General features: G+C 37.5%; 1 protein-coding gene and 1 long non-coding RNA gene across 7 annotated transcripts in view; one reads left to right on the plus strand and one right to left on the minus strand.

Moving 5' to 3' along the window:
• Positions 1 to 20,982, plus strand: part of LOC141381140 (uncharacterized) — a 693,969-nt gene that overhangs the window by 338,828 nt on the left and 334,159 nt on the right. The window lies entirely within an intron of this gene.
• Positions 1 to 20,982, minus strand: part of LOC564237 (uncharacterized) — a 144,879-nt gene that overhangs the window by 73,434 nt on the left and 50,463 nt on the right. The window contains exons 1-14 of one of the 6 annotated variants that reach the window (XM_073944127.1): positions 19,563 to 19,744; positions 17,921 to 18,265; positions 17,481 to 17,837; positions 14,228 to 14,329; positions 11,918 to 12,250; positions 11,527 to 11,553; positions 8,747 to 9,094; positions 8,184 to 8,270; positions 3,598 to 3,690; positions 3,325 to 3,399; positions 2,315 to 2,428; positions 1,399 to 1,533; positions 994 to 1,077; positions 50 to 148 (exon numbers count right to left, since the gene is read on the minus strand). In XM_073944127.1, the coding sequence (XP_073800228.1) occupies positions 50 to 148; positions 994 to 1,077; positions 1,399 to 1,533; positions 2,315 to 2,428; positions 3,325 to 3,399; positions 3,598 to 3,690; positions 8,184 to 8,270; positions 8,747 to 9,094; positions 11,527 to 11,553; positions 11,918 to 12,250; positions 14,228 to 14,329; positions 17,481 to 17,837; positions 17,921 to 18,265; positions 19,563 to 19,608 (2,245 nt within the window). In that variant the 5' untranslated portion in view covers positions 19,609 to 19,744. Of the gene's footprint in view, positions 1 to 49; positions 149 to 993; positions 1,078 to 1,398; positions 1,534 to 2,314; positions 2,429 to 3,324; positions 3,400 to 3,597; positions 3,691 to 8,183; positions 8,271 to 8,746; positions 9,095 to 11,526; positions 11,554 to 11,917; positions 12,251 to 14,227; positions 14,330 to 17,480; positions 17,838 to 17,920; positions 18,266 to 19,562; positions 19,745 to 20,982 lie in introns of those variants that run through there. The other 5 variants (XM_073944129.1, XM_073944128.1, XR_012400809.1 and 2 more) reach the window with 5 other exon arrangements.

Genomic DNA, 20,982 nt, shown 5'->3' on the forward strand with positions numbered 1-20,982 from the left:
TCAGATAATATGATGCTATTCCAAACTAAAATGAAAATTTTCAGGCTACCTGTTTTATTTTCCAGTGTCAATATGTAAAGGCCGATCATTGCTGCATTAATCAGTAATATGAAGATTAACATCACAGTTCTCATGATTGATTCAGAACCTGAAATGAATGTAAAAAGGTTTTCATGAACAACACTTTTATAATGGCAGAAATATAAAAGCTGATCAGGAGTAAAACTGACTGAGTGACAAAAGAAAACAGAAAAACATCTGAACACAGATCATCATGATTCAAATCACTGAAGAATCAAATGATTTATATCTCCACGGGACTAAACTCTTGACAAATGTGCAAATGATGTGCTGTTTGTTTAAATGACTTGTATAAAATGAGTTGAAACAGCACTTTTATTTTTGGAGGGGGTGATTCAGACAACTTAATTGTTTTATGTTAAATCAACTTAAAAAAAAAAAAAAGTTTAATTCCTTCATGTTGACCCAACACAAATATATACAGTTGAAGTCAGAATTATTAGTCCCCCTTTGATTTTTTTTCCTTTTATAAATATTTCTTAAATTGTGTTTAACAGAGCAAGGAAAGTTTCACAGTATGTCTTATAAAGTTTTTTCTTGTGGAGAAAGTCTTTTGTTTTATTTTAGCTAGAATAAAAGCAGTTTTTAAAAAAAAATATCTCTTGAAAAATATCTATTCAAATATTATTCACTGTCATCATGGCAAAGATAAAATAAATCAGTTATTAGAAATGAGTTATTAAAACTATCATGTTTAGAAATGTGTTGAAAAAAATCTACTCTGTTAAACAGAAATTGAAGGAAAAAATAAACGAGGCTAATAATTCAGGGAGGCTAATAATTCTGACTTCAACTGTATGTATGTATGTATGTATTTATGTATGTATGTATGTATGTATGTATATTTTTTTGCATTTTACAGATCAATAATTAAATGGAAACAACAAGTTTCAGAAATGATCAAATACTTACAGTTGAGTCTATCATAGCATCTGAAAAACCATGTGTCGTTCGTCATCATCATTAATAGTGGTAAAATGACAACAATGATGAACGCTAAAAAACAGGAGAGAAAATAATGTTAGAAATCAACAGAATAACAGATCTGAGCTGAATGATTTAAGTTGTTTAATAAAGCAGTCTCTGTATTTAATACATGTTTAAATGTGTTGATCTGCACTACAAATAAAATGAACACAAACTGAAAACTTCATAAATTTTTATTTTTATTTTATGTCATGTTTTTTGGATGTTGTGCGAGTTATGTTTAGTCTCCTAGGTTTGGTATTATGTGATTGTGATTAATTGTGGGACCCCCTTGAAAATGAGATGAGGTTTATCCCAATGAATAAATATCAATATCAAATATGAACTCACCTCCACTGACAGATCCAAATGTGAAGAAGAGGAGGATGAATTGTAATGTAGGCAGAATTTCAAAGATCATATCGGCCACAATGTCAAGTGTGTTAATTATCTGTCCACATTTCTTTCCGATTTGTTTAGCTAAAACTGCATTAAAAATACTGTTTGATTACTTGATTTAAGTTTGAGTTCATATTATTCCAATGTTAAAGGCAAAGTCCCCTTTAAAAACTTTAAAAAAGGACCTATTATGTAAAAATATTTTTATAAGGAGTTTAAACACAGTTTCGTGTCAACAGCACAAATGTATTAATTTTATTTTTTATAATCACACTTGATAAAAACAGTCTGCAGAAACACTCTGATTGACATTCTCCCTTTGCATGTATAATAAAACGGGGAAAAGCCCCACCCACTAGTGATGATCTGTCCCTCATTAGCATAGAATGTTACACTCAGTTTTGGAATCTGCCACTATGCTGACACACAGGCATGTGTAGCTCCGCCCTCTTTTAAAAAGAGCACAATCTTATTTGAATTTAAAGCGACAGTCACCAAAACGCCACAAATAGGATCAAAGCCTAAAAGTTTTGAAGAGTTATCAAATTTCATTTGTTGAGATATTTTAGGAGATATATTACGTCCTGTAAAAAGGGCATACTATGTCGCCTTTAAAGCAGAAATTAACAAAGTTTTTTATTTTTATTTCATAGAAGCATTATATTATTAAGAGTACCAGCCTTTTCAAAAAAATAGCATGTATTAATCTAATAATACAATTCTACAAAAGGGTGCCCTTTATCAAAAATTTCACACAGTAATGGCCATATGTACCAAACAAGGTTTTTTTAACAACATATTTAGTGTAATATTCAGTTTTTAATCTTATAATTAAGCATTCAGTTAGTTGGCTTATAGGAATACTTACTGTAAACAATTTTGCAAAGGCAGCACAGAAAAACAACTGCAAACAGCACTATTATCATGTGTTTCTCAAACTCTGCATAGTTCACAAGTTTTTCAAAAGCTGTAGCAAAAAGAGCTGAAAGAAAGAAGATAAAAAATTAAACACTGGCAAAATCTGAGTACAAATCATAAGATAACACTCCTGCCACTTAACTTATGTTTATTTTAAGGTAAATCTTACATTGTACACTATACTGTACACTTACTATACATGTCTTATTATAGTCTAAATTACTTACAATACTATAATTTATAGTATAATATCTCTGTTACAGCCTGAGATAAATTTTTTATAAGTTTCTAATATTGTAATCTGTTCACTGCTGTTATGAAACATTAAACAATAAAATGGTAAAGACAATTGGTGTAGTTATTCGCCATTGTCGCCACTGGATTGCATAGCTTGGAACTTGTAGAGCTGCGCATCGATGGATTACTCTTCAGTGTTTGGACTCTCAGCAGTGAAAATTAAACCAAACTGAACTGTACTTAAAATCTGAAAACTGAACTGACACTGTTTCAATTTACCATACTCTTCTATGTGAAGCTGCTTTGACACAATCTACATTGTGCGCTATACAAATAAAGGTGAATTGAATTGAATTAACCATGTGAGTAGTAAATTGATGAAAGCTTTTAGTTTTGAAGCATTGCATTTGTGAATCTATGCTTTAGTAGAACAATTATATCAGTTATAAACAATTATATCAACAATTAAACGGTGGAATTATATCAGTATTTAAATCTTATGAATCAATAAAATGATTAAATGATTTAGTCCTGCAAACATAGATTTAACACTAAAAACATCCAGGATCTGTCATACTCGCATAAATCATCTATCATGTGCAGATGTTTAATTTGTATTTATTTGCCATGTTTTACGTAAAGTTCTGTTTCAGAATTTACAGTACATATTTTTTATACGTGAACGTGTTCATGATATTAGGACATGTCTAACATTTTTTTTACCTGTATAAATAACAATTGAGAGAGACACATATTCAGCAACATAACTGTATTTCAGAATCAATGTTTTAATGTTGCCTGTAACACAGAAAATGTTAGAATTACAATCACAAAATCATGCACAACATCTATATACTTCAGCACACACACACAAGAAATACAGGAATAAAAGTTTTAAATCATCTTTCTTTTGGTAAATCGCACAAAAAAGGACAATGTATGATGATTTGGACACTATAATTAATGTTCTGCTCTCCTCTAATAAAGTAACCATACCTGTGAAGTTACTGATAAATGGAGCAGCCCAGAGCAACAAAAGAGGCCTCAGAAAATAAAGAGCACAGCAAGAGACCGACTCATTCAGAGATCCTGAAACAAACAAACAAAAATACAGTTAAAGTCAGAATTAATAGCCACCTTGGATTTTTTTCTTCTTTTTTAAAAAATATTTCCCAAAATATGTTTAACAGAGCAAAGAAATTTTCTGATAATATTTTTTTCTTCTGGAGAAAGTCTTATTTGTTTTATTTTGGCTAGAATAAAAGCAGTTTTTAATTTTTTAAAACCATTTTAAGGTCAAAGTTATTAGCCCCTTAAAGCTAAATATTTTTTAATAGTCTACAGAACAAACCATCATTATAAATTAAGTAGCCTAATTACCCTAACCTGCCTAATTACCCTAATTAACCTAGTTAAGCCTTTAAATGTCACTTTAAGCTGTATAGAAGTGTCTTGAATAATATCTAGTCAAATATTATTGACTGTCATCATGACAAAGATAAAATAAATCAGTTATTAGAAACGAGTTATTAAAACTATTATGTTTAGAAATGTGTTACAAAAATCTTCTCTCTGTTAAACAGGAATTGTGGAAAAAATAAACAGGGGGGTTAATAATTCTGAATGCAACTGCATATTAAATATGATAATTCACTAAAATATTTCCTGATCTTTACCCAACTTGCCTTCGATGTAAAACCAAACCAGCCTGACTGTTACATAGTTTCTGGTCTTGTTTGAAACTGTCTGATTTTGGGGGGAAAGTTTTGTGTTTTTAGACCCAAACCCCTTAACAGCACTGTTTCTAATCCTGCCAGAATAAGTTCAATTCATTACAGGCTGATAGTGTAGCCTTTGCAACTTTACTGGCTAGATGACTTATTCTTATGAATTGGAAGTCAGCAGCTCTACCTTGTTTTCGGCAATGGGTTTATGATTTTTTACAAGCTCTTAGAATGGAAAAGATTCAGTTCGCAATAAAACAAAAACCACAATCGTTCCAGAAAGAGCCCTTTGGTCCTTTGGTCTGGAGAGTCTGGAGCCCTTTTCTACATTTTTTTAAAGAGACACCTATATATATATATGTATAGGTTCATTTATTATTTTTATTTTTTTTTGGCTTAGTCTCTTTACTAATCTGGGTCGCTACAACGGAAGGAACTGCCAACTTATCCAGCATATGTTTTACGCAGTGGATGCCCTTCCAGCTACAACCCTACACCTGGAAACATCCATACACTCTCATTCATACACACATGCTACGGCCAATTTAGCTTACCCAATTCACCTATACCACATGTTTTCTAACTTGTGGAGAAAATCAGAGCACCCAAAGGGGAGAACATACAAACTCCACACAGAAATGCCAACTGACCCAGCTGGGGCTCAAACCAGTGACCTTCTTTGCTGTGAGGCAATTATGCTACCCACTGCACCACCGTACTGCCCTAATTATTTCTGTATTTATTTTATTTTTATTTGTTATATTTTATTTTCCTTCTGTCTGTTGTTTATTATTTTTATTGTGTTATATCTTAGGTGTGTATAATTTTGTATATATATATATATATATATATATATATATATATATATATATATATATATATATATATATATATATATATATTGTAGCGAGGCATACCGGTGCCACGTCGTCATGGTCAAGGATTCACCCCAGCTGGACCGTCATCAGCACAGGATCGATCACAGCTGGACGTCATCAGGCAGAGAGACATATAAGCCCAACCTACGCCAGGAGAAGATGAGCTTCATTCACCAAATGACTCCCTGTGCTAATGCTTGTCTCTCTGTCTCTCCTCAGCAGGCTCCAGCTCGTGACGATCCTACACCCGACTACTCACTGTCCTTCACATATTTCCCGGAGCACCAGAGCACCTCACCTGGAAGAAGAGCACCCTTTTACACACCTTCACGTTGTAAATAAAGCACCCTCCGGGGAATTGTCTGTAAACTCATCCGAGTGTGTGGCTGTTTTCCCTCTGCCTCGCTACAACTGGTGGAGAATGCGCGCTTTTTCAGAGGGAAAAATATTCAGCACTTACCAGTAAGAAGAAGTAACTACTGAATTTTTTCTTTTTCTTCTGTTTACAGACAGGCATCTGCTCTCTCTCTCTCACACACGCTCTCTTGCTCGGCTGTCATCCTATCCTGAGTCATGTCGATCGAAGAGGTAGTACGCCATCTAGCGGAAATCTCAAGAAGACAACAAGTGATAACTGAACAGCTCACCGCCAGACAAGACCGAATGGAACAACAGCTCCGCCAAGCGGCCGGTTCCAGCCAGTTTCCTGAGGTGAGCGCTCACCGATTTATTACTAAACTCAGCGACCTGGACGATATTGATGCTTACCTACACACTTTTGAGGTAATCGCTGAAAGAGAGAAATGGCCGAAGGAAAGTTGGGCGAGGATGTTGGCACCATTTTTAACTGGAGAAGCTCAACGAGCTTATTTTGCATTGGAGACACCGAAAAATGAGGACTATAAAGCATTGAAGAAGGAGATACTCGCCAGAATGGGACTCTCCAACATAAGCGCAGCACAACAATTTTCTCAGTGGACATACGAGGAGAAACAACCGGTAAGGACCCAAGCAGCCAATTTATCTCGGTTGGGAAGGTTATGGTTGCTGGGAGGAGATCCTACCGCAGTCCAGGTCGCTGAGAAAGTGGTTATCGAAAAGATGATGAGGGCGCTACCCAGACGGCTCCGCACACTTACCAGCATGAGGAACCCCGACTCGCTGGCCGCTTTGGTGGAGGCGGTGGAGCTGGCAGAAGCTCACGTGGCCCGGGAGACTGGGGAGAGAGCGGCTCTGCCACCCCGGAGGGTAAATGCGCCATGGCGACCGGTGGAGGGCACAGCACGACCAGGCAGCAGACCGGCGGTCCCCAGCCCAGTCGACGAGCCGATGTCCACAGAGCCAACAACATTCTCGGCCCCGGCCTGGACGGCAGGGTGCGTGGTACATCGCAACGTCCCTCCCAAAGCTCCCACCCGAAAAGTATGCTTAGACGGGAAAACGCAGACGGCCACACTGGATACAGGAAGTGCAATAACACTGGTCCACCCAGACACGTTAAAATACCATCAAGAAGGGAAAGGTCGAATCCCGATTACATGCATACACGGTGACACCCGCCACGTACCCTCCCAAAGAGTCACCATAGCGACAAAGTCGGGAAGCTGGCGCATTGAAGTAGGAGTGGTTCCAAATCTTCCAGTACCCCTTCTTCTGGGCAGAGATTGGCCGGGGTTCGATGATCTCCTCACCCACCATCAGGCTCGATCGGCTCGTGCGAAGAAGAACAACAAGGGACGGGCTCAGCGGGACTGCCAACCAGCGTTGATGACCACCAAGAACGACAGAGGGGGTGAGTCATCATCGGCTAACCCGTACTATGAGCTATTTCAACAGATTACCGTAGGTGGCGATTTCGGAAGGACACAGCGTGAAGACGAAACGTTGAAACACTGCTGGCCACAAGTCAGGATCATAGACGGTAACGAACGGTTTCCCAGCCCTCACCCCCTCCCACATTTTGTCATACGAAATGGTCTGCTATACTGTGTCGCAGAGAGGCGGGGGAAAAAGAAGACCTTACTGGTCGTTCCAAGGACCAAGAGGGAGACTGTTCTGGAGTGGGCACATACTCACCCAAGGAGAGGACATTTAGGCGCTGGAAATACGATAAAAAAGGTCCGTGATCGATTCCACTGGCCCGGTCTGGACGGAGAGGTAAAAAAATATTGTCAGGCATACAACACATGCCAAAGAACGTCTCCCCGACGACCAACCCCCAGCCCTCTAATACCATCACGCATCAGGAATGTGCCCTTCACCCGCATCGGTATGTATGCGAGACCCCCCCCTCTCAACACTCTTCCTTTTTTCCGCAGAAATCCCAGGACCAGTACGACGCTAAGGGGGGGGGAATGTAGCGAGGCATACCGGTGCCACGTCGTCATGGTCAAGGATTCACCCCAGCTGGACCGTCATCAGCACAGGATCGATCACAGCTGGACGTCATCAGGCAGAGAGACATATAAGCCCAACCTACGCCAGGAGAAGATGAGCTTCATTCACCAAATGACTCCCTGTGCTAATGCTTGTCTCTCTGTCTCTCCTCAGCAGGCTCCAGCTCGTGACGATCCTACACCCGACTACTCACTGTCCTTCACATATTTCCCGGAGCACCAGAGCACCTCACCTGGAAGAAGAGCACCCTTTTACACACCTTCACGTTGTAAATAAAGCACCCTCCGGGGAATTGTCTGTAAACTCATCCGAGTGTGTGGCTGTTTTCCCTCTGCCTCGCTACAATATATATGGTACTTTTGCCTTATTATTTATATATTTATTTAGTGTGTAATTATGTAATAAAATATGTAATGTTTTGATGTCAGAGCTAATGTTGGAACTGTAAAAATATAATGACATGCTATAAATGTAAATATAACATATATCATATATCATAGCAAAGAAAGCATTTCAGATTATACCTTATCTTTGCATTTATTATTAAACATACACAACTTGTAATTATATTTTGTACACTCACCTTCAGAAATACCCCACAAGGCAAAAGCACAGGACATGATCATATTTGGACAGATGACCAAAAACATCTGAAGATGGAAATATGCATCTAGGGAAAACATTCAAAATATTAATATTTGAATACATTGTGTTGCACTATTAGTGGAACTTTAATCAGCTTCATTTTAAAGATCAGATTTAAAGATCAGGGAGTAAGCAAAAAAGATAGATAGGGTCCAAATGCAGTGTCAGACAGATTTTGCGAACCCCCTAAATTTTGCTTGACTACAAAAGTAGGAGGGGTGCTGTGCTGCAGAGAGAAGAAGAGAGAAACAGCTCCTGAAACACTGCTGTGGCAGTGGTGTAATGTAAATGCCGACTCTCACTGTAAAGACTTTCAGTGGTATAAAGATCTTCAGTGATATAATGAGTATCAGTAGTAAAATGCAGATATGGAAGTGCTGTAGCAGTGATCTATAACCAGTACAGTGGCAGCAGAGCTACTGCACAATGAGATGCTTTGCAGGTATTTATTTACTGGAGCCTATATATGGAGTAGCTCATCTTTGGTGTGTGCTGACTTACCAAGTATTCCAACTTCCAGGTTTGTTTTAGTTGAAAACACAGCATTTTGCTGACTGTAAACTGTACACGTGTATTCTCCCTTATCTTCAGCTGTCAGATTGTTCAGACGGAGGGAGAAGTTTCCATGTTGAATCTGCTCAGTAAAGAAATGAGCTCGGTTTTGCTCATCTTCATCCTGTTCTTCTGGTTGACTCTCACCATCCTGATACAGATGAACCAGAGTCTCTGAGTCTGATCTTCTCCATTCCACCCTCAGATCTGCTAAGTCTTTATTACAGTAACAAGGCAAAATGACTGAAGATCCCAGAGGTATAACCAGAGGACCAGAGGGAGTTTTTACCATGAACCCTAAAAAAGAAAATACACTTAAGTATTGTGAAATTAGTTCATGCAAATGAATGCATTTCTATGCTTGTTTATGATAGAAATCTACGCATGATCTTAAAATAATGCTTATGCCATCTTAAAAATGTATTTATTTTATTAAGTTATATTCAAATCGTCAGACTACAAAGAGCAATTATAAAGGACATTCATTCATTCATTTTCTTTTCGGCTCAGTCCCTTTATTAATCTGGGGTCGCCACAGTGGAATGAACTGCCAACTGCGCAGCGGATGCCCTTCCAGCTGCAACCCATTACTGGGAAACTTCCATACACACTCACTCACACACATACACTACACTACGGACAAATTAGCGTACCCAAGTCACCTATAGCGCATGTCTTTGGGAAACCGGAGCACTCAGAAAAAAACACACACCAACAGGAGAAGAACATGCAAACTCCACACAGAAATGCCAACTAACCCAGCTGAGGCTCGAACCAGTGATGCCCAATTATAAAGAACAAACAGTTGTTATTCCAAAAATGGGAGCAATAATTTTTATTCATTCATTTTCCTTCGATTTATCAGAGGTTGCCACAGCGGATTGAACTGAAAACTATTCCAGCATATGTTTTACGCAGCAGATGCCCTTCCGGCCGCAACCCGGTACATACACTCTCGCATTCACAGACACTCTTAAGCAGGTCGCACACCAGAAGCCTCGCTCGGCGCCGCGACACGCACATGACAGATTAAAGTATCGCACACCAGACGCGCACATTCGAATGATATTTAACATGAAACTAATCAGATGGTGCTCTGTGGCGCGGCTGAAAAATGAACTGCATCCTGAGTCTTGCGGCGCCGGTGTGTGTATCCTGATAGAAACCTATGTTTAGAATTCTAAAATGCATGGCGCTGCGTGGCGCTGCGCAGCGCGCCGCCGAGCGGCGCTTCTGGTGTTCGACCTGCTTTACACTACAGTCAATTTTCTTCATCCAGTTCACCTATAGTGCATGTGTTTGGACTGTGGGGGAAACTAGAGCACCAGGAGAATACCCACGCCAACACAGAGACAAGATGCAAACTCCACACAGAAACGCCAATTGGTCCAGCTGGGACTAGAACCAGCGACCTTCTTGCTCTGAGGTGACTAATCAAGGTGCCACCCCAAAACAAAAATTATTAAATAAAAATTATATTTTGAAAATGATATCAGAATTTAGTTCAGAGCCACAGAGACGTTGCTGTCTAGTGCACAATGCTTCATTCAACAATGCAACACTAGCTATGTTTCCATCCAAAAATGCGAATGTACTTTATGTGCAAAACTGGATTATCGCATAAAAGACGTGTGAATAAATCAGCGTTTCCATTCAACGAGTCAAAGCAAACAAAATCATCACTTTCTGATTACCTGGCGCCAAATATCAACAGTAAAAACTGAATTTGCTGCAGTAGGAGAATCTGTGTCAATCTTTTCTTCATCTAATAAATCACTTGCACATCAGAAGGCAATCCTGACATGCAGTGAACACGCGGTGACGTTTGAAGGCATCAGACGTGGAGCACAGATGCTCTTGATTCTGAGAGTCATTAATAATATAACACACTAATACTTAAAGAGTAAGGTGTTTTATAATGACCAAAACAACAGTTCAGATGTTTTACAGTGTGCTCAGCCTGATGGTTTGTCCATTCACCCACATTTTCATCATCACATGATCTCTTTTAACAAAATCACATGACCTTCAAACTGGAGATTGTGTGGCAAAACTTTATCAATCTCAATTTATGAACATCTTTTCGTATCAAATAAAAAGTTTATCCTACTCTGTTTTGCGCATGTTTCTTATGCACATTTTCAAAATTTATGCGCATCTTGACTTTTCCATCAACCGTTTTTTTATGTGCATATAAAAATAGGTGGATGGAAACATAGTTACTGTCAGCGCCAATAGTTTAGTGCGTCAACATATAGCACCGAGGTGCTCATGGCAACCAGAGTTCGATTCCCGGCTCAAGGTCCTTTTTTTTAGATTAGATTAGATTCAACTTTATTGTCATTACACACGTACAAGTACAATGCAACGAAATGCAGTTTAGGTCTAACCAGCATTGCAATAGCAGCAAGTGCAGGATACAGGAATAAGTTATAGTTCCAACTCTTCCCCCATCTCTGCTCCCCATACTTTACTGAAAGTAAATCTCCACTGTGCTATCACAATAAAAAGGTGAACAAACCCTAAAAAATATTATAAATGCAACACTGCAGTAGACCACTTTTATTCACAATTTGCGTTTGCATTTACATTTTCAAAATAATTCATTCTCTGTGATTTGTGATCCTGTTCCCTCATGAGGACCAATAAAACAAAAGTCCCCACAAGGTTAAAATGTACTAGTATTGCTGCTTGTGGAAACATTCCTATAAAGTGAACTCCTCACTTACCTGCAAGAGATGAAGAGTGATCATATTCTACAGAAAACAAGAAAAATAATAAAACTATGATAAAAGTGGACAATAGCAGGTTCAATTGTGTTTTCTCATTATATTATTTATTTTAACTATTTTCTTGTGAGTGTTTTTTCTTTTGGCAATATACAGTATCGCATTAATGGCAGATAAAGAGTTATTAACATTTAATTATCAATCAATTAGTTCAGCAATTACCCAACTTGCATTTGGAAATAATACACATTTGTTTTATTTTAAATCAAATCAAACAAGTTAACAGACTGAGCTGCTGCTTTTCATTTACATTACATCATTACTTACATTAATGATTGGAATCAAATTCATTTGGTCAAACAGTTATACAGTACTTCAAGCATTAACTTACCCAGCTCCAAAATAACTTTAGTTGAAAATACATGATTATGCTGACTGTGAACTCTACATCTGTATTCTCCAGCATCTTCAGTTCCAAGATTGTCCAGACGGAGGGAGAAGTTTCCATGTTGAATCTCCTCAGTAAAGAAATGAGCTCTATCATGATAATCCTGCTGCTGGACCTCTGCTCGACTCTCACCATCTTGATACAGATGAACCAGAGTCTCTGAGTCTGAATCTAAGTCTGCTCTTTTCCATTCCACTTTCAGATGCTTCACAGGTTTATCAACATAACAAGGCAAAACCACTGAAGATCCCAGAGAAACAAATGGTTGAATGATCCCTGAAAATCAAAAGGCATTTTATCCATAATGTGAGGGAAATTAAAGATTATTAAAGACTATTATTATTATTAACATCATCATCATCACTGTATGACTGTATGCATAACAGTCCATCAATTGCTATTGAATAAAACTCTGTTAAAAGTTTTAATTATTAGTTTTATTAAAGTAAAAACTTTAATATGTACATTAAAAACAATAAAAGCTTTGACTTCTCTTGTCAGTGTACTGCTAGTGATTGTTTAAAAGTTCATACAATTGTTTCAATTAACTAACACTGTTGAAGCCTTCAGTGAGTTAATGGGGTAGTTCAACCCTGGATGGGTTTGCACCAGCTGATCGTAAGTTCTTTCTTAAACTGGAACGTAAAGTCCACTCTAAGGAGCTTAGTAACAACTAGCTAGTTTGTAAGTAAACTTGTTCTTACTTCAGTTGCACCACATGTTCTTAAGGCAAACTGTAGTTAGTAGCTCGTAAGCTCTCCGTAAAGTAATACTTAGTCGCATTGATTGACATAATATCCAATAAAAAGCATTGCAAGTTTTAAACTGCTAGACAATTCTGCAACTAATGTGCCTATATATAACTGTCCTCTGAAAATTAAAAGACAAATTCTATTTCTATAATACATGATTACATTACAGTGAGTCACTATAAAGGATGACACACATAACCTGCATCTCGAGCTGTGAATGCCCGCTAAATACACATGAAGTTATCAAAACAATAAACTGGATTTTTTTTATATCCTGCACAAAAGAGATAAGAGCAGTGGATGAATGATGGATACAATAAACACAAAACACTCCTTGAAAGAAAGTTAAACTCTTCTTTCACAAACCGAAGAAAATGCAAGATTTGGGAGGAAATAAGGGCTGTGAGTAGAGGGAGATCATTCTTCATTATCATCATGAGCTCCTCAATGTAAACTAATCTCGCGGTCATCTCTTTTCTACCGTTATACATAGGGGGAGACTGCAGTAAAAATATTTAGTTGGAACGTAGCGTTACGTTTAAGCTCAGTGGTGCAACACAAAAATTTTAGTAGCAGAGTGTACGTTGTGACTTAGTGTCCCTTTAAATCACAACTATGCTGCGTTTTAATTTAGAAACTGCTGGTGCAACCAGCTCCTGGACCCCAAATCTAGCCATGCAGTAATTATCGTTTTGTTTTGTTTTTTGTCATTGAGGTGTAGCCATGACAAGAATGCAGAATAAATATGCTTCCACTGATGTATAGTTTGTCAGAATGGACAATATTTGGCCAAAATGCAACTATTTGAACAATATGTAATCTGAGAGTGCAAAAAAAAAAAAATCTAGTTACTGAGAAAGTCACCTGTAACGTTGGGCATTTTAGGTGATTAGCATACGTATTACTAAGATTTAAGTATTACTTTATGCCATTACAAAGTATATTAATGTAACATGACCTTTACCTAATTTTCTAATTTTTTTAGTAAAAAAAATCTATTATTTGATCATGCTATTGTCAAAAGTATACATATGCAACATAAAACCAGGGTCACAAATGCTCACAAGTTGTTCCAAATCTGTTCATTACCAAATTAAATAAGTAAAAAAAAAAATCTAAAAATGGACACTGTCAGCAGTTTGATAACTCCCATTCTTATGGTGTTCAACAGGACAAAGAAGCATACAGGTTTGGAACAGCATGATGGGTAAAAACAGTAGGTTTACCTACGGATGGAAGGAGTACTGGAAATTTATACTCAATTACAAGTAAAACAATTGTCAAACACGTAAGTAAATGTATATTTAACAATATTCTCCAAAAAGCACAAACACACCCCAAACATCCACTCTCTCTCTCTATTCATTGCTGTATTATGTAATAGGTAAAGTCTGGGTATTTTGAGCTAAAGCCTACAATTAAACTTTTGTTAATTAATAACATGCTAAAGTGAAGTGAAGCTACATTCTAATTTCCTTACAACAAATAAGAATATCTGTACCTTTAGTAGTAGATCTGCAGTAGATCATGAAGCAGAGCAAAAGAGCAGATCCAGATGCAGAAACACACAGAATCATCATTATTATGTGTAAAACTGAGAAACCTGAGAGAAACAAACACATTACTCAACATGAGAATTATCAGAAATATCTTTAACATCTTATTAAAAACCCTAATATATAAGCTTAGAGAGAGAGAGAGAGAGAGAGAGTTTGACTTTTAGAAATCCTTTAATTGGTTTTCAGCACAATTATTTAAAAAATTAGCACATTTATTCCAAAAATAATTCACAAAAACTTAATCAACAAAAACAAATTTCCAACTTCATTTCTAAATCATTGTGCAGACGGTTTATGTGCATCATATTCATTGCTCTGTTAGTGTAAGTAAATGTCTTTTTGCATTATTTGCACAGTTTGTGTTTTGTCTGGTGCACTTCACCGCTGTCATTTTACTCTGCACCCCCACCCTCTTGCTCGCCCCTGATGTGCAGGTAAAGTGAGTTTGCGATTGTAAACACAGCGCCCCCACTGTTCAAAACATGTAGCGTGACTCGTTTAACATTTCACCTGATCCTCTCTCAGCTCCTTCAGCAGCCGGTTGTATTCTCAGTGCTGTAGATCTACACAGATCCACGCTGCAGCAGATAAATAGATGACACTTTTTTATTGGTTATCTTTGTAATTGAGCATGTTATGTACTGATTCCATTAATATTGAGTGTTGTCTCTGAACAATGTTCACTTTCAGCAACATCTAAGCTCATTCGCTCTCTGTTAATATCACCATAAATGTTATTTAACCAAGTGGTTCTCAACCTTTTTTTTTTTTGCCTGAGACCCCCTTTGCCCCCGGAAAATATTGTAAGGCCCTCCTCAACATTTAATTAAATTAATGCTCATATAAGTTTGCAGTAGGTATGACAACAAAAGGCTGTTTTCAAACAAACGATATGTTTATTACTATAGCTAGGTATGTTTACGCACAAATAATAATAGCCTGATGTAAAATATAGAAGCAAAACATAAGAAGGTCATTTGTATGAGGTGCACCTCTCAGAATTGGGGATGAGTCGTCTGCAAATGTCTTTTTACTTCGGACCTCCTCAAGCATTCGATAGCAAGAACGTTGGCGCAGATAATGCACTGTGGCTAGGTCAGGCTCTATTTGCTTCGGGAAAATGGAATAAAACAGAGCTGAGGTAACTATCTTGGTATTTTCTGCATTTCGTGTTTCCAGTTTTGCTAGCGCTGCGACCCGAAATGTTCACCTGGGTTCAGCATGCTTGGGTCATTACTATTAGCTGCTGAAAGTGAATCAGTGAGTCTTTTTTATGGAGGAAGAATTACAAATTTGTGCATTATTTGTCAGCCAGGGGATAAAAAAAAAAAAAAAAAAAAAAAACAATGTGATCGCTTTCCTAACTCTCCACTGCTAAAAACATGTTTCAAGTATGAGGCAACACAGAGCTTGCTGAGGCCCCCTTGTGGGCTGGGACCCCCCTGTTGGGAACCGCTGACCTAACCAACTTCAAGATTGTAACGCCCACTAATTGTTTTGTAAGGTTTTGGAAGCTGAAGTTGCTGCTTTAGGGCTCTATTTTGACGGTCCATGCACAGAGCGCAAAACGCAGGGCGCAAACGCTTTCAGGGCGTGTCAGAATGCATTTTTGCTAATTTACGGACGGGAAAATGCGCTTTGCGCAGTGGCGCATGGGCTAAAAGGGTTGAGTTTATTTTCTTAGGTGTTTTGAGAATAAACCAATTAGAGTCTCATCTCCCATTCCCTTTAAGAGCCAGCTGCGTCACGCCAAGAGCGCATTCACTATTTACAGGACGCAAAGTAAATCTAAGTGGAAAAAATGAGCATTTCACAAGCAAACAGTTAACAGTTAACAGTTTTTTAACAGAAAACTGTTAAACAGAGCATCTACTGCGTGAGAATGAAAGATAATGGATCACTTTCACTTTCGCTCTTGGATAGGGAAACCTTTACGCACAGACATCAATTAGCCTATAAATAATTAATTTAGTTTGTTAAGCGCAAATATTCGTTTCAAAACTATTTCTAAACTCAGTCCTAATTTCCAGCAAATTAATAAATGAACAATAATAACGAAGTGTGGTCAAAATACTGAGTTATTTCCAAATACACCTGCCATGCCCCATATGGTCTAAAACCTGACAGGTGGGCAAATCTAAGCTTGTTTTTAATAAAACAAATATAAATATGGATATAATAAATAATACTGCTAATAATAATAACAACATTATACAAAAGCAAATTGTTATGAATGAATTGAAAAAGCCTCCCGAGATGAAGAAGACATAAAAGCAGTGATTTTTCATATTTATGTAGGCTAGAAAATAATATGTTTTGTAATATTTTAATCCTTTATATTTATATTCTATATCTATTCTTATTATATCCTATATATATTCTTAATATTTAAATTTTTTCATATATAAAAATATTTGCCTATTGCTCTCTTGTGCGTATTAAGCAGTGTGTAAGCGAGGCGCAACTCTGCGCCGGAGTTTAGACCGGGTTAGTTTTGGTCTAATGAAAAATCTATTATAGTTTCTCAAAATAGCAACGCACCAGCGGTCCGCCTCAGAACGCCTTCCTTTTTAGACCAGAACGCCTATGGGCGCACAAATGAGCACGAATGCATTTGCTATTTAAACAGCGTAGCGCAACGCCTCAAAATGACTCTTGCGCCAAGCTAAAACTAGCAAAAAACTACTGCGTCACACCTTGCGCCACACTGCGCCGGGTGTATGATAGGGCCCATAGTGTCAATGATGCATAAGATGATGCCTTCTAGCAATAAAAAGACAGAACACAGGACAAACCCAAATCCAAGTTTTTGGCCTAAGACCACCATTCTGAATGAATGTGGAGACCACAAGATTGCATCCAAATCTATTCATAACCATGTCTGGATACCTTGAAACTGCTGTAAACTACAACCTGTTTCTCTTTTTATCTTTTCAGGGAAATAAGTATTCTTAGTAAGAGTCATTTCTAGTGCAACATCTTCAAAGAAATAAGCTGTTATATTAAAACAACAATTAAATCTTTTCTCCATCTGGTTTGGAGCATGTCTGCATTACCATAGGTGCACTTGTGAACTTTTTGGGAAATATGAAAGTATCAATATTAATATTAGAGGCTAAAAATCAATACACACTGAACACCAAATATAGTTTGGTGATACAAACTTTGGCATTTTGTGATTTTATAGTGACTCACCCAGTCTCTTCAGTACCACAGTAACACTGGCTGATAAATCTCCAGCAAACACTTGACACATGTAAACTCCTTTATCCTCAGTTCTGACACTCTTCAGTCTGAGAGAGAAGTTTCCTTTGGGGATTTCAGCAGTGAAGAACTCAACTCTGCCTCTGAATTTGTCATGTGTCGCCTCTGATACAGTCTCATTGTTTTGATAAAGCAAAACTGGAAAATCTCCATCTTTATCTGTTTTCTTCCATGAAACCTCTTCAATGTATTCAGGTGTGATGTGAGAGTCTACAGAGCAGTTCAGAGTCACGTCCTCACCAGCATATGCAGAGATGGACTCATCTGAGCCTGACACCAGCAAACGCTCTGAAAGAAGAAAAACACCATGCAATATCACAGCAGGACACATGGAGTAAGTGCATAACATACATTAGAAAGTCAAAACTCACCAACATCTTTTATCTGAGCCACAGTTTCTCCAGAATCCTGCTGACTATGAACTCTACACCTGTATTCTCCTTCATCTTGAGCTGTCAGATTGTCCAGACGGAGGGAGAAGTTTCCATGTTGAATCTCCTCAGTAAAGAAATGAGCTCTATCATGATAATCCTGCTGCTGGACCTCTGCTCGACTCTCACCATCTTGATACAGATGAATCAGAGTCTCTGAGTCTGCTCTTCTCCATTCCACCTCCAGATCCTCCACTGGTAAAGCTTCATCAACATAACAGGGCAAAACCACTGAAGATCCCAGAGGAGCAGACAAAGGAGCAGAGGGACCACGAACAGTGAAGCCTGAAAACAAACACAACGCTGAATGAGATTAAGACTGTTTTTTTATTATTATGATGATTATTTTCTTGCTTATTTCTTTGGACTGTCATGTAGTGTAGTGAGACAAGACATTAGTACAAAGTATTTAAAATGATTCTGACAATCAAATGAAATACAAAAGCATTGATGCTAAAACTAATAACTCTTACAAAAGAGTCAGACTTCATTCATAAATATTGTTCATGTGCTGATGGCAAGTCTCCTTTCACTTTAATATAGATAAATTAAATTCATCTTTGTTTGTATAATGTGATTACAATGTAGATTCTGTCAAAGCAGCTTCACATAGAAGATTTGAGTGAATTGAAACTGTTCAGTTCAGTTTTCAGAGTAAAACAATGCTGCAAATCTAGTCTGATCATGTGATGAGGAAATAAAGCCTGAGTAAATAAATAACACTACAGCAAACAATAAAATCAAAGACCAAGACTGAATCAAAAGTAAAGTTACTACTAATGCAAGAAGTATAATCTTTATAATGCACCGGAGCAATAATGCTAAGTTATTAGTCTGTGAAATCTCTCTTACTAGAAACAAATATGTAAAATGAAAAAAATAAATCATAATAAAAGCTTTAATTTGTCATCATAATCATCCTTTTACTTTTTCCTTTTACCTCCTGCATGGGAGTCAGTTGCTCGACCAAGGCCTCTAGCGTCTGTCAAAAGAGCACCTTTAGAGGTCAGAGGAGTGAGGATTACCTGCACAGCACTTACTAGCTGGCCTCCGTTATACTCACGCCCCTAAACCTCACTCCCAACCGGGTCACGGCACCAATGTAACCCCGCCGCTCCTACACCACTCAACCCTCTCCGAGGTGGTATCGTACCGGCGACCTCCTGCTTGGGAGTCGGTTGCTCTACCACGGAGGCTATAGACCATGGCATCTAGCATATTTCACTAGACTATTTGTCACTTACTATTTACTATTAATACTATATATATATATATATATATATATATATATATATATATATATATATATATATATATATATATATATATATATATATATATAATTAGGTTTATACACTAAAGAAAAATGCATTATGGAGCAAATACATACAGTGGGTAGAGTTTAAAAATAAAATGATAGTCTTTACAGCAAAAAGTTTATAAGCTTCATAATTTAAGTCAAAGTGTCCAAAACTATAACTGATACTGATACTGTAAGTTTATATTGATTTAAAGAGGATGTACTGTATTTTAGGTGCCTTTAGAATTACATTGAATTAAGTGAGAAAAACAAAGTGCATACCATCAACCGGGATTACAGCGGCAAAAATAAACAAAAGCAGTTCCATGTTCAGACATTTTCATCTCTCTAGATCATCAAAACGTGCATGAAGAAAACACATTTAAACCGCCATACTGTATGTTTCATCCAGAAGTGACAGGCGAAGAAAGCTACAACTGCAGTTCATCCAGACAAACCAGTTCTGCTTAAAGGGAAAAACAATGTCTTGAAGAAATGGAGAGACAAAAATGCAACTGTAAATGAAGCGACCTGAAACTGCACTCGATTTTAGATAAATTGGAAACTGAGCAGTCATTTCACTCTAAAAGTTTTATAATAGTTTAAGGAGAATCTTTCCTTGGTGAGATTTGGTGCATACCTTTAGCCTGAGAAGAAATATGTATAAAAACATTTGTATACTTATATACAGTACATTCATGTATTGTTCACAATACATACTTATGCTTTTAATTGTGTTAGCTATAAATTCCTAATGTTTTATTGAATTAAAAACAAATCTGTTGGTAAGTAAATGAACAGGGTATTTTCATTTTAGGGAGAACATGAGTCTGATTCCAGCGACGTTCCAGGGACAGACGAGTCTTCGCTGAGGCCATCTTCCAGCCTTAACCACGGCGAATGAAGCTCTGCACAAGACTTTTGGCCAGCGGAGAAATTAAAATGGTCGTGCCCAACTGAGTCTGGTTCTCTCAAGGTTTTTTTTCTTCACTCCCATCAGGTGAAGTTTTTTTCCCTCTCCGCTGTCGCCACTGCCTCGCATGGTTCAGGATTGGTAGAGCTACGCATCGATGAATTTGCTCTTCAGTGTTTGAACTCTCAGTAATGATTAAATCACACTGAACTGAGCTAAACTGAACTGAACTGAACTTAAACACTAAAACCTGAACCACACTGTTCCAGTTACTATGACCATTTATGTGAAGCTGCTTTGACACAATCTACATTGTAAAAGCGCTATACAAATAAAGCTGAATTGAATTGAATTGAAACTATCCCTTTTGCATTAAAAGTGCTGTATACAGCATAGACTCAATAGTCAGGCTATTGAAATATATATATATATATATATATATATATATATATATATATATATATATATATATATATATATATATATATATATATATATATATAATATCTCATCTCATTTTCATTCATCTACTTTTCTGGGGCCAAGCTGAAGGGTCCCTCTCCCCAAACACTTCATCCAGCTCCTCTAGCGCAATCCCGATTTGTTCCCAGGCCAGTCGAGAGACATAGTCCCTCCAGCGTGTCCTGTGTCTCCCTTGAGGCCTCCTCCCGGTTGGACATGCCTGGAACACCTCTTATCAAGGGGCATATTTAGTGCTCATAAAACTTTGGAAGTGTTACAGCAATCCCAACACACCAACAATATAAACGCTTAAAATCCACAAGCATG

This window comes from Danio rerio, chromosome 3 (genome assembly GCF_049306965.1).
Source record: "Danio rerio strain Tuebingen ecotype United States chromosome 3, GRCz12tu, whole genome shotgun sequence".
Classification (NCBI taxonomy): Eukaryota; Metazoa; Chordata; class Actinopteri; order Cypriniformes; family Danionidae; genus Danio; species Danio rerio.